Source organism: Myotis lucifugus, unplaced genomic scaffold (assembly GCF_000147115.1).
Source record: "Myotis lucifugus unplaced genomic scaffold, Myoluc2.0 scaffold_235, whole genome shotgun sequence".
In the NCBI taxonomy this organism is placed as follows: domain Eukaryota; kingdom Metazoa; phylum Chordata; class Mammalia; order Chiroptera; family Vespertilionidae; genus Myotis; species Myotis lucifugus.
In genome coordinates this window covers 1,535,645-1,549,736 of record NW_005871283.1, presented here as the reverse complement: position 1 = coordinate 1,549,736, position 14,092 = coordinate 1,535,645, and the positions used below count along the sequence as shown (strand labels likewise).

The following is a 14,092-nucleotide window of genomic DNA, read 5'->3' as shown; positions in this document are numbered from 1 at the left end:
CAAATTAAGGAAGAAATACTCATATCTATCACAGTCCTTATTTTTGCAATTGGTCATGTAATCATAGCTGGTTTTTATTACTACCTTCTTTCACTACCCTTTCCATATTCCCTTTGCTCTCAGCAACTACCTCAGCTGGTCCTGGTTCCTTGCCTGGTGGGTGACCCAAATATTCATTATTTGAAGGTCTGGGCTACTCACAGGACATGGAAGTACTAAGGTGTCCTAGAGGATCTGTATTCCAGACATATTCCTCCTTATCCTCATTGTATATTAGTAATCCAATTTTGCCTTGAAAGTCAGGATCAATCCTCCCCCTCCACACCCCCAGCCAGTTCATAACTCCTTTCTTTGCCTATTGACTCAGAACCCAAAGTGGCCAGGTGGCCATCTCAGCCTGAGTTGAGTAGAGTCATTGTTGTGTCATTGTGTTGATGGAAGCATTCCTCCCTTTGAAACTAAGGCTTCTAGACCAGCAAAACCAATGTCTCAGGGATAGGAAGTAAATATTTTGCTGAGACTAAATTTATTACTCTTCATTGATTTCCCAAATAAATGAAAGAAAAACCTACTTCTCATAAAAGGCATCACTATCCACTCAGTCACATAAGCCAGAAACTTTGGAATCATTCTAAATTCTTCCCTTTCTGTTATCATTTAAATCCCACCTTTTAGAAAGTTCTATCTGTTTTAGGGAGCATTTGCGATCTTGCTTCCTGACAATTGTCATCAATTTGGCTCAAATAAAATCTTTTTTTCAATCTTATATGTTGTAGCTTCCTTCACATCTCTCACTTGTATCTCCTCCTCTTCGTCCTCATGTCAGTCATCGCCTTAGAACAGGAGGCTTTACCTTCACTTTCCCAAATTGTAGAAACAATCTACAATAGGCTTTTCCCACCTATTCATCTGCAACTTTTCTGCTAGAGCAATCTTTTTAAAAAAAAATCAGACCATATTTAGTGGCTCTAAGTGCTTATTAGGCAATTCCCAATTCTTACCAGCCAAATTAATTCATCTGTTGTAACAGAAATCCAAAGTCACATGGCTTTAACAAGTTAGAAGTTTTTTTCTCTCTCTGGACTTAGATGATGGCTCTACAGTATCAGGAATCCAGGTTCCTTATGGTTTGTTACTTAGACATTCCTTACTATGTTGTCCTCAACTACATGGGCCAAGATAATTTCACTACCGTGTCAGAGCTAGCATGAAAAGGGAAATGGTGAAGGAGGAGGATGTGCCCTTTAAGGATACAATCCAGAAGGATGTGTAAATCATTTTCATTCTCAACCCATTGCCCAGAACATGACTATAAGTTCTAGCTGCAAGAGAGTTTGGAAAAGTGACTCTTTAGTTTGGTTGGCCTTGTGTCCAGCTAGAAGTGGAGAAGCTCAATTATTGTAGAAAAGGGGGAATGGATATTGGAGGAGCACCAGTAGTGTCTGCCATAAAAAGTAGTCAAGGTCTTCTGGACATTGACTCTTGCCTGCCTTTTTACCTTATCTCTCTTAGTGCAATGCTTTCCCACTCCTTTTTCCCCCCGCACTCCCTGACTCTGTCTCCTCTTTGCTTCAGCCATGCTACACTGTTTGCATTTCCATACATGCTATGCTGGTATCTGTGTCTCTGCCTTTCCTCAGAATACTTCCTTAGCCTGAGATGCAGTTGCCTCTCACTCCTCTCATTCCAACATACTCTGTTAGCCTGATCTGAGAGAATTTGTCTTTCAAGACATAATTTAAGCATTTATTGAACAGCACCCCACCACTACCTAGGTAGAATTGATCATTCTTTTCTCTGCCTCCCTTATTTATATTCAGGCAGACTTTAGTTATTGCACTTTTAAGCACATATTTACATTTATATTCTATTTCTCCTTGATTGCAAACCCTTTGGGGACACAGAAGACATCTTATTCATATAGCCCTTGAATGTAGTATAGTACCTGATAGGCAGGGGATTAAAAATGTGCACTAGATACTTACTGAATCAGTGAGTGGGTCCATAGCAAAAACATCTCTGTCCAGACTTTAAAATGTCAGGACACACTTTGAAAATATGACTGGCTGCTGTTTTTTTTTTTTTAACTTTTGTCAATCAGTTAAAATGATAATGCTAGCTCCAAGAATATTTATCAACATCCTATATTATCTTGTTGATTGTTTCATAGTTTTTAAGTGATATTTTAATTCTAAACGTACTCTTGAAGATAGCTTGGAATTTATTTTTTCCATTAAAATTAGTGGACTTTTCTGTCTACTAAGGCACAGTGTTTATAATTGTGTTGTTGTTTTTTTTAACGGTTCAGTACATCAGTGACTTGCTGCAGGAGATGTATCGAAGTGAATTAGATAAAACTGACATGATTTCCAAAGCCTGTCCTAAGGCCTTCAGAGTACTGTCACTTTAGCATGCTGGTTCTAAGATACAGATATCTCAGGATTTGTTTAATGACTGAAAGAGTCATTGTTGTAAACAAATTCCAAGGCAAGATTGCCTTAAATATTCTTACATGGAGAATTTTTTTTCTGCTTTACTGTCTTGAGTAATATCTTTTGTTTTACTTGTAGATTTGATGGTCCTCGAAGATTTGAGGATTTAGGGTCAAGGTGTGAAGGACCGAGACCCAAAGGGCCTCGTTTTGAAGGAAATCGCCCCGATGGGCCAAGACCCAGATATGAAGGTCACCCAGCAGAGGGCACTAAAAGCAAATGGGGAATGATTCCCCGGGGGCCAGCATCTCAGTTTTATATTACCCCCAATACATCCCTAAGTCCTCGACAGAGTGGACCACAATGGAAAGGCCCCAAACCAGCTTTGGGACAGCAACAACAGCAGCAACCTAAGTCACAAGCAGAACCTCTTTCAGGAAACAAAGAACCATTAGCAGACACCAATAGTAACCAGCAGAAGAATTTAAACATGCAATCAGCTGCATTACCCATTGGTGCAGATGTAAAGGATGCCAAGGCGGCTCAGGCAAATGAGAATCTAAGCGACTCTCAACAAGAGCCACCTAAAAGCGAAGTCTCGGAAGTGCCCATAGAGCCTTCTAAATGGGACCAGAATTCTCAGAGTATGGAGACTCAAATGGACAAAACCCAAGCTGTTACTCAGCCTGTATCCCTTGCAAATAAACCTGTACCTACTCAATCTACTTTTCCCTCAGAAACGGGGGGGATGGAGGGAGGAGCAATAGTAGCAACATCGTCATCATTAAACGCAGATAATGATTTTAAACCTTTAGGTATTGGTCTGCCCCATTCAGAAAATAACCAAGATAAAGGGCTGTCTCGGCCAGATAGCAGAGATAATAGGTTAGAAAGCAATCAAGGCAGCAGCTCATCTTACAGAGGTCCTGGGCAAAGCAGAATGGAAGACACACAGGATAAAGAACTAGTAAATAGAGGTCGAGGCCAGGTAATCAGCTGTGACCCAGGGTTGGTCAAGCAAGAAGACTTTCACGATAAGGTGATGGGTAGAAGAGAAGACAGTCGAGAGAAGATGAACAGAGGAGAAGGCAGTCGGGACAGAGGGTTGGTGAGACCAGGAAGCAGTCGGGAGAAAGTGCCGGGTGGTCTGCAAGGCAGCCAGGACAAGGGTAGAGCTGGCAGCCGAGAAAGAGGACCACCTCGGAGGGCTGGAAGTCAGGAGAGAGGACCCCCTCGAAGGGCTGGGAGTAGGGAGAGAGTACCACCTCGAAGAGCTGGGAGCAGGGAGAGGGGGCCCCCACCTCGAGGGCCTGGCAGTCGGGAAAGGGGACTGGGAAGACCAGATTTTGGTCGTGACAGAGGTCCATTTAGACCAGAACCAGGAGATGGTGGGGAAAAAATGTATCCATATCACCGAGATGAGCCTCCTAGGGCTCCATGGAACCATGGAGAAGAGAGAGGGCATGAAGAGTTCCCACTAGATGGTAGAAATGCTCCAATGGAACGAGAAAGACTTGATGATTGGGACAGAGAGAGATACTGGAGAGAAAGTGAACGTGACTATCGAGATGATACACTAGATCCATATAACCGAGAGGACAGGTTCTCAGCACCACCATCTCGATCGCATGATGGAGATAGACGAGGCCCTTGGTGGGATGATTGGGAGAGAGATCAGGATATGGATGAGGACTACAACAGGGAAATGGACAGGGATGTGGATCGGATTGGAAGACCCATGGATATGTATGATAGAAATTTGGATAATGAGTGGGACAGAGATTATGGGAGACCACTGGATGAACAAGAATCACAGTTCCGTGAACGGGATATTCCATCTCTTCCACCTTTACCACCCCTCCCACCTCTTCCACCTCTGGATAGATATCGGGATGATAGATGGAGAGAAGAAAGAAATCGAGACCATGGGTATGATCGAGATTTCCGTGATAGGGGTGAGTTGAGGATCCGAGAGTATCCAGAAAGAGGAGATACGTGGCGGGAAAAGCGAGATTATATTCCTGACAGAATGGACTGGGAAAGAGAACGGTTGTCAGACAGATGGTACCCATCTGATGTGGATAGACATTCCCCCATTGCGGAACACATGCCCTCCTCACATCATTCTTCTGAAATGATGGGGTCGGATGCAAATTTAGACTCTGACCAAGGCCTTGGAGGGGTAATGGTTCTCAGTCAGAGGCAGCACGAAATCATTTTGAAAGCTGCACAAGAACTGAAAATGCTTCGGTAAGTTGACAACTTAAGATCATTTCTTTTAGTCAAAGCCACATTCAGACTGCTTTTTAAAAATGTGATATATTTGAATGGAATTAATTTTACTTCAAGTTCTTATCACATAATTATAATTATATCTCTGGTCATTCCGTGCTGTTTTAGGGTTAGAATGGGTATTTAGGAACTGTGTTAATTATAAACTTACGTTCTGAAATGTGAAAATTTGATGGCCATTCTTGGCTTTTATAGATGTGTTGCTGACATGCCATGCCTGTGCATGTTTCAAGTGTCAAACTTCAACTTTCTAGTGCTCTGGATCTCAGAGCTCATATGTAACATCCTGTTTTTCCCCAGGAGGCAGTTTGTTCTTCTGTATTAGATCTGATAGACTTCATATTCATTAATCTTTGACATAACTTTGGAAAATGCTATAAGGACTCATATTTTTCTCTGTTGAAGCTAAGAATGGTTTACCTGGAAGCATCCTCAGATTTGTCTAACCATTGGTACTTTCTTTTGGGGATGTTTTATCTTACCTTATAATTAGAAGCTGATATCTCTACTTGAGGATGTTATTTATACATAATCAAGTATTTTCTTTGTGAGATGGAGAATAGAATTTGGATGTCTTAACTTACAGTCAACTTACTATGTATGTATAGGTATCTACATAATGCTTCCCATGTAGTAGCAAAAGCTAACATTTATTGTATGCTTATGATGTGCCAGGAACTGTGTGCTTTGTAGCTTTGTATAAATTGTTTCATCCTTAAACCAACTATATGCTAAGATAAGAATTTAGGCGTCATTGGCAGATTGTAAGTTTTTTGAGTAGTTTCTTAGGAATTAGTTGTGTTTTGAGAAAATAAATTAATGGTTAGTTTTTGATATATTCCAATGTATTATGTTTCTTTCATTATTCAATTCTGGTCTATATTTGTGGATTACACCAATTGAAATGATAACAAAAGCTTTCTATGAGGTTTAACTTTTCCAGATTATTAATTGTGTGGAAAGCATACCCTAGAATATTTAGCTACTATACAACTCACTTTTAAATTATAGACACCTTTAATTTAACAATCTTGTGTGCTAGTTACTGTGCTAGTAATTTAGCATATATTATCTCAATCCTCCTATCTCAAATCCTTATATCTCAATGGCCTGTGAAGAATAAGTAGTATTATTCCCACTTCATAAATAACACTGAGGCTCGGAGAGTTTAAGTCCACTTGGCTAAAAAGTGGCAGATCCAGAATTGGAACATAGTCTGTCCAACTCTAAAATCTGTTTTGTTTTTTGAAAACACCAAGCTGATTGGTGTTGCTAATCTGCCAAAGTTTCTTTCCTTTTCTTTTAAAAGTTTCCGTTTCCTTCCATTATCGCTTTGCAAAGAAACGCTGGATAAAAAGTGCTTCTTCATCATTCTTTTTTAAAAGCTCTTTCTAGGCAACAAAAACATAATTAAACGAAACATATGAAATGATGGATAAAAGTGGTCATAGTTGAATACAAGTAAGCTATGTTGTGTTGGTATAAAGTCATGATTTACACAAGGCATAAAATAATATTTTTATATACTTGACCCTTATTTTGTATCCATTTGGATCACTACACTTTACAAATGCAGGGAGAATATTGTAAAAGGTGGGGAGAGGTTGCATGTGTTTAAGATGGTCATTGTAAGAAAAGGAAAAGGAATTTGACCAGACATTTAAAGAAAAACTTGAAATTACATAATTACTCTTTAGGAATATAAAGTGTTGTTTTCAAAGGTGTAGACTGACCTTTGTTCTCACCATATACAGCAGAGGCAATTAACTAAAATACCCACAGGAAGCTGACAGGTAACAAAAGTGAGTGAAAGTGGCAAAAGGCCTTTGTCTAAAGTGGGCAGCCACTACTCCACTCAGCTAATTGTTGGCATGTGGGGAATGTAGGCCCATTGTTACCAAATCTCTTTAACATTTGAATTTCTATATGAAATATTTTGCTTTGTAAATAAGGGCAACTAATTCAGATTTTGAAAACTGATGTGAACACCAAATTCAAAAAAACCTTTCCAGCCCATATTTGGTCCATGGGCCACCATTTTGCAACCTCTGGTTTAAATAAAGAATATTGAACAAAAAAATGGCAGAGAGCTTTTGATTGGATGAAAGAAAAACATGACAAGTAAATGAAATATTAGAATAGACTAATGAGGTGCAGGTTGTAGCACCTGTCCTTGAAGATCTTCAATAATTTATAATTATTTATAGGTCGTAGATGTCTGATCAGTTAGCTACATCAAGGCAAGAGAGTGGTGTTACCCTGGAGGTGCTCTGTGAGCACTGTAGAGGGTTTTAGAACAAGATTTTTAGGTCTCTTGTTCTTCTATATTAATTGTAATCATTTAGGAATGGAGTAGACATGCCTTATATACAATGGCAATTTTATTTGTTTACAGGGAACAGAAAGAACAGCTTCAAAAGATGAAAGACTTTGGGTCTGAGCCACAGATGCCTGACCACCTACCACCCCAGGATTCAAGATTGCAGAATACACCTTCAAGACCTGGAATGTATCTGGTATGGGAAAATGTGTGCTCGGAAAATGCAGTGGTTCCTACTTTGTATGTTTGTCTGTCCTTTAATCTTTTGATATATGAAGCAAGTATAAATTTTCTCTATAAAAAATAGAAATTTTGCCCTGGTGGATTTGGCTCAGTGGATAGAGTGTCGGCCTGCGAACTGAAGGGTCCCAGGTTCGATTCCAGTCAAGGGCACATGCCCAAGTTGTGGGCTCGATCATCAGTGGGGGACTTGCAGGAGGCAGCTGATCCATGATTCTCTTTGATTCTCTCTCATCATGGATGTTTCTATCTCTCTCTCCCTCTTCCTTTCTCTCTGAAATCAGTAAAAATATGTTTAAAAATAAAATAAATAAAATTTGATAGTCATATCAACTGTGCTTCAAAAAAAAAAGTAAAAATAAAATAAATAAATTTTGTTCAGCCTGTGTGGCTCAGTGGTTGAGCATCGATCTATGAATCAGGAGGTCATGGTTTGATTCCCTGTTAGGGGTTATGCCTGGTTTGCAGGCTCCATCCTCAGTAGGGGGCGTGCAGGAGGCAGCCATCAATTATTCTCTCTCATCATTGATGTTTCTCTCTCTCTCTCTCTCTCTCTCTCTCTCTCTCTCTCTCTCTCTCTCTCTTTCTCTCTCTCCCTCTCTCCCTCTCTCCCCATCTCCCTCTCTCCCTCACCCCCTCCCCTCCCCTTCCCTTTCCCTCTCCCTCTCCCTCTCCCTCTCGCCTTCTCCCTTCCTCTCTGAAATCAATAAAAATAATATATTTTTTAAAATGTAAATTTTTGGGAAGGTAAAAGGCTAATAGTAATTGACTTTTGAAAATCTTAAAAGTATGGTCTTTTGATAAGTACACCAAGCACACATGAGCTTTATGGCTCATGTTCACAAATTGACGAATTTTTCTAATAATTGTTTTTGTTCAAATAGTCCTGTTTTCACCTGGGCAGTGCAGGGGCTCTCCATGAGCCCTGCTCATGTGAGCCTTATAGTTTCCCCACCTCTTCGAGCTATTTGTCCTTCAGCTAGGGAAAGGATCAAACATCATGCTCCAGTTCGGGTGGTAAAGAGGGGTGATTTAAGTTCAAGACTTGTGTCTTTCATTTTGTTATTGTTTTACCTTTTAACAACACAATAAGAGAGAGAGAAGCACTTGAATCATTTCACCAAATTAACTCTTTCATTTCTCAGTGCTCCTTTTCATCCTTGTCTGACACATAGCACTCATACATAGTTGTTGGCATAAACCACCCTCATGATGTTGACTCCTCAAATTGTATCTCATGACTTATGTATGCATCCATCTGCCTACAGAGTTTCTCACTGTGGACATGTCTCCTGTCAAACTCAGCATATTCAAAATGGGGCTCATTATCATCCTCATCAAACTTGTGTTTTCTCTCACTATCACCTACTCAGCCTATGTCCTACCCTTCCATAATCAGTCATGCTATTGATTGATTTTACCTTTTTAATATTGTTCAAATATTCCAGCCTTCATTCCCTACAACCTAATTCTAGCCTTCATCAGTTTTTGCCTAGATTATTGCAGAAACATCGTAATTCATCTGTCTCCATCTTATTATCCTCTGATCCATTCTCCATTCTGCCATCAGATTATTTTATTTTTTGAATCAAAGTTTGAGGTATAATTTACATATAATAACATACTCATTTTAAGCCTACAGTTCAAGTTTTAACAAATATATACCAAAAGATAAAAAAAAAAAATTCCAACACCCTTAAAAGTTCTCTCATGCCCCTTTGTAGTCAGAACTACCCCTACACTCCACTTTAGGCAGCACTGCAGCACTGATGTGACTTCTGGCCAAAATGGACATTTTAAAACAAATCTCACCGTGTCGCACTCTGACTTTAAAACTCTTTAGTATAACCCATTTCTTTCAGAATAAAATCTAGATTCGTTTGCATGACTTTTTATGTTTTTCCTGAGTTGACCTGACCTCTGCTTACCATTACTGGCTACTCCACTTTCTTATACTCCACTTTCCTTTCATATGGAGTGTCTTTTATAATTCTTTGAACATGCCAGGCTCTTCTCCATGTCTTTTTACATGCATGTGGTTTTATAAACCTAGAGTTTCTTTTCTTTCCTACTTCCCCCTCCAACTAGTTAATTCTTGTTCATCTTTTAGAACTCAGCTCTATATCTTCTCTTCCACTTGTGTACGACAGTTGCCCTCATATGCACCCCTGTAACATCTTGTATGAGCCTCTGTCATAGCCATTATCATATTGTATTTTGATTGTTTTCTTGTCTGTTTTTCCTCCTAAACTGAGGTCATAAGGATAGGAACTATGTCTTTTATCTTTGTATCTCTTAGCAAATAGTAAAAACTCTAGATTGTAAATCCACTAGATTATAGATCCACATTTTTGTTCTGTTCACTGAACAGTCATTAAACATTTTTTATATTGCTACATGCTTTATTATTTTTGATGCATAATTTATTAATTCCACTTCTATTGGACAGTTGTTTCTAAGCTTTCACTTTTAATAATAAAACTTTAATGAATGTCTTTGTATCAAGTTCTTATTTTAGATAACTTCTTAAAAGTATTTTAAACTCCCAGAGTGGAATACTTAAGTTAAAGAATAAGGACTTTAAAAAAAAATGTTTTTATAGATTTTAGAGAGAGGCAGGGAGAGGGATAGAGAGATAGAAATACCAATGAACGAGAGAGACATTGATCGGCTGCCTCCTGCACATCCCCTACTGGGGATTGAGCCCGTAATCCCGGTATGTGCCCTTACCAGGAATCAAACCGGGGACCTCTTGATTCATGGGTAGATGCTCAACCACTGAACCACACTGACCGGGCTGGAAGAAGGACATTTTTATTGTATTTTGTTGTTGTTGTTGTTGTTGTTGTTGTTAATCTTCACCTGAGGATATTTTTCCGTTGATTTTTAGAGAGGAGTGTAAGGGATGGGGAGAGAGAGAGAAACATTAATGTGAGAGAGAGACATCGATTGGTTGCTTCCCACATGCACCCTGACCAAGGCCAGGGATTGAGACTGCAACTGAGGTATGTGCCCTTGACCTGAATCAAACGCAGGACCCTCAGTCCATGGGCCGCCGCTCTGTCCACTGAGCCAAACTGGGTAGGGCAAGGACATTTTTAATGATTCTTGTAATATAGACAGTGGCTCTCTAAAATAGCTGTATGACATCTGTACTATAGCCTTGCAAGCATCACTTATTTAATGTATTTGGTAGATATAATAGTTTTAATAAAATATTTTAATACGCATTTTGATAATTAGTGAACAAATATTTTTCCATATTTTTTCATTATATTCTTGTAAATGTTCTATTTTTGTTCTTTACCAATTCACCTGTTTGATTCTTAAGGCTTTCTTATCAATTTATATCATCCTTAATATAATACAGATATTAATCCTTTCTCATATAAATACTATAAGAGTGTTTTGTTTTCTATAAATATATCTAGTGCTTTCACTATATAGTATGAAAAAAAAACCCCACTTTTTGTTTTATTTGTAGACAATGGTCCCAGGAGTTCTTAACATATTTAAAACATATCTGGATAGCTATACTACAGACATAATGGCTTTGTCCTACATAGGCATTTTCTTTTTCTTTTCTTTTCTTTTCTTTTTCTTTTCTTTTCTTTTCTTTTCTTTTCTTTTCTTTTCTTTTCTTTTCTCTTTTCTTTTTTTTCTTTTCTTTTCTTTTCTTTTCTTTTCTTTTCTTTTCTTTTCTTTTCTTTTCTTTTCTTTTCCTTTTCTTTTCTTTTCTTTTCTTTTTGTTGTTGTTAATCCTCACCCAAATATATTTTTTCATGGATTTTTAGAGAGTGGAAGGGAGAGGGAGAGACACAAAGAAACATCAATTTGAGAGAGATACATCAATCGGTTGCCTCCCACATTGGGGATTGAGCCTGCAACCAGGTACATTCCCTTGACCAGACTCAAACCTGAGACCCTTCATTCCACAGGCCAATACTCTATCCACTGAGCCAAACCAGCTTGTGCTACATAGGCATTTTCTTAATAGTTTCAAGTGTCACAACCTAAAGTTTACCTTTAGGTAATCATCATTTGTCTTTAATTCTAGCCTGTAGTGGCCTCTCGTTAAATAATGTTTTGTACATATTAGCCAAATCTATTTTGTTACCCAGAAAGTTTGTTTTTAAAGCATAACCTACATATGAGTAAATACCTAAGTTGTGTATTGTTGGCTTTCCCAGGTCTAACATAGTTTGCAAAAATGAAAATTTGACCATTGGGTTTCGGTACTGAGTAAATAAGGACCTATTTGCCAAGAGGTTCTACCATATGCTTAATATACATTTCTGTTGGCATTTGGTGATTACTTTGGAAAAAATGCATGTAAACATTACACACAACAATAGCCCTCTTTCTTGGACCGCTTACTAAATTTTCCTTTGGTTTCTTTGTTTTATTGTTTTCTAGTGCTCATTTTATATATTGGTACCAGCCTTACACAAACTGCTGCTGTCAGTCAGATAACTGAATAGAAGTGAGGAGGCTAGCTAGAATTTGTTTCTCTCACTGGAAATTCACTATTTTTGCAGGAGATAGGTCACCAGTGTGGGAAGATAGATTATAGCCGAAGTTCTTAACTATGTGGTGAACATCAGAATTACTCATGGAGGTTTGGTTTATTTGTTTTTTAAACTAATGCCACGACCTCACCCAAAGAACTCCAGTAGGTTTTGGGTGAGCCTGGGATATCTGTATCTAAGTACCTAGCACCCTGATTTTTCTGGAAGGAGAAGAAAGAGAAGGTGGTACATTAGGGGAGGGGTAATAGTGATGAGGGCAATATTTTTCTTCTTTTTTTAACTACTAATTGAGGTTTCGTTTACATAACCATGTAATTTGCCCATTTTAAGTATATAATTTACTGATTTTTAGTAAATTTACTGAGTTGTGCAACCATCACTATGATCCTGTTTTAGAACAGTTTCAACACCCCAGTAAGATTCCTTGTGTCAATTTGAAGTTCTAATTCCCATTCCTACCCTAAGTCTCAGGCAGCAATTAATTCACTATCTGTCTCTATAGATTTGCCTCTCTAGGTATGTCATTTAAATGGAATTATACAATATGTGATCTTTTGTAACCGGCTTGTTAGCTAATGTTTTTAAAATTCATCCATGTTGTAGCATAAATCAGTACTTCTTTTTATTACCAAGTAATAATATCTAGTGTGGATATACCATGTTGTGTTTATCCATTCAACAGTTGATGGACATTTGGGTTATTGAATAATCCTATGAATATTTGTGTGCAGGTCTTTGGGTGGACATGTTTTTCTTGGATAGATACCTAGGAATGAAATTGCTGAGTTTGTGGTATATTTATGTTTAACTTTTTGAGAAGCTGTTAAAACATTTCCCAAAGTGGCTGCACCCTATTACATTCCCACTAGCAATCTAAGAGGATTCTTATTTTCTACATCCTTGCCATCGTTTGTTATTATTATTATCTTTGTTATCAATTATAGCCATTCTACTGGGTATGAAATAGTATCTCATTGTGACTTAAATTTGCATTTCCCTAATGAATAATAATATTGAGTATCTTTTCATGTGTTTATAGGCCATTCATATATTCTTTGGGGAAATATCTATTTAATATTTTCCCATTTTTAAGATTATTTGTCTTACTAAGTTCGGAGTTTTTATATTCTGAATACAAGTCCTTTATCAGATATGTGATTTGCATATGCAGTTGACCATTGAACTCCATGGAGGTTAGGGACACCACACACACAACACACCCCTCCCCTCTTGCAGTTGAAAATTTGAATATAACTTTTAAATCCCCAAAAACTTAAGTTGTCTTTTGGTATCTTCGAGGGCTTGGGAGGATTGGTTCCAGGACACCACCACCCCCCACCCCCCCGCCCCGTTGATACTAAAATCTGCAGATACTCAAGTCCCCTATATAAAATGGCATGGATTAGTGCGTGCACACATACACACAACCTGTGGACTCCTAGCCACGCAAATCAAAAACAGTGTAGAGGAAAACTGGACAGATACTTGCAAAAAAAAAATGAAACTAGACCACCAACTTACACCATACACAAAAACAAACTCAAAATGGATAAAGGACTTAAACATAAAAATCTTAGAAGAAGCCATAGGCAGCAAAATGGCAGACATTTGTCGTAGCAGTATCTTCACCGATACAGCTCCTAGGGCAATGGAAACTAAAGAGAAAATAAACAAATGGGACTCAAAATAAAAAGCTTCTGCACAGCTAAAGAAACCATCAACAAAACAACAAGAAAGCCCACTGCATGGGAGAACATATTTGCCAATGTTATCTCCATAAAGGGGTTAATCTCCAAAATTTACACGGAACTCATACAACTTAACAAAGGAAGATAAACAATCCAATCAAAAAATGGGCAAAGGACCTAAATAGACACTTTGCGAAAGAGGACATTCAGAAAGCCAAAAGACATATGAAAACATGCTCAAAGTCACTAATCATCCAAGAGATGCAAATCAAAACAACAATGAGATACCATCTCACACCTGTCAGAATGGCTGTCATCAAATCAACAAACGACAAGTGCTGGTGAGGATGCAGAGAAAAAGGAACCCTCCTTCACTGCTGGTGGGAATGCAGACTGGTGCAGCCACTATGGAAAACAGTATGGCGTTTCCTCAAAAAATTAAAAATGGAACTCCCATTTGACCCAGTAATACCACTTCTAGGAATATATCCCAAGAAAACAGAAACACCAATCAGAAAGGATATATGCACCCCTATGTTCATAGCAGCACAATTTACAATAGCGAAGATCTGGAAACAGCCTAAATGTCCA

The 14,092-nt window shown here is 38.3% G+C and overlaps 1 protein-coding gene across 1 annotated transcript in view; it reads left to right on the top strand.

Annotated features, from left to right (window-relative positions):
* YLPM1 (YLP motif containing 1) overlaps positions 1-14,092 on the top strand; it is a 70,342-nt gene that overhangs the window by 31,795 nt on the left and 24,455 nt on the right. The window contains 2 exon segments of the mRNA XM_006098438.3: positions 2,571-4,682; positions 7,120-7,240. Coding sequence (XP_006098500.1) covers positions 2,571-4,682; positions 7,120-7,240 — 2,233 coding nt within the window.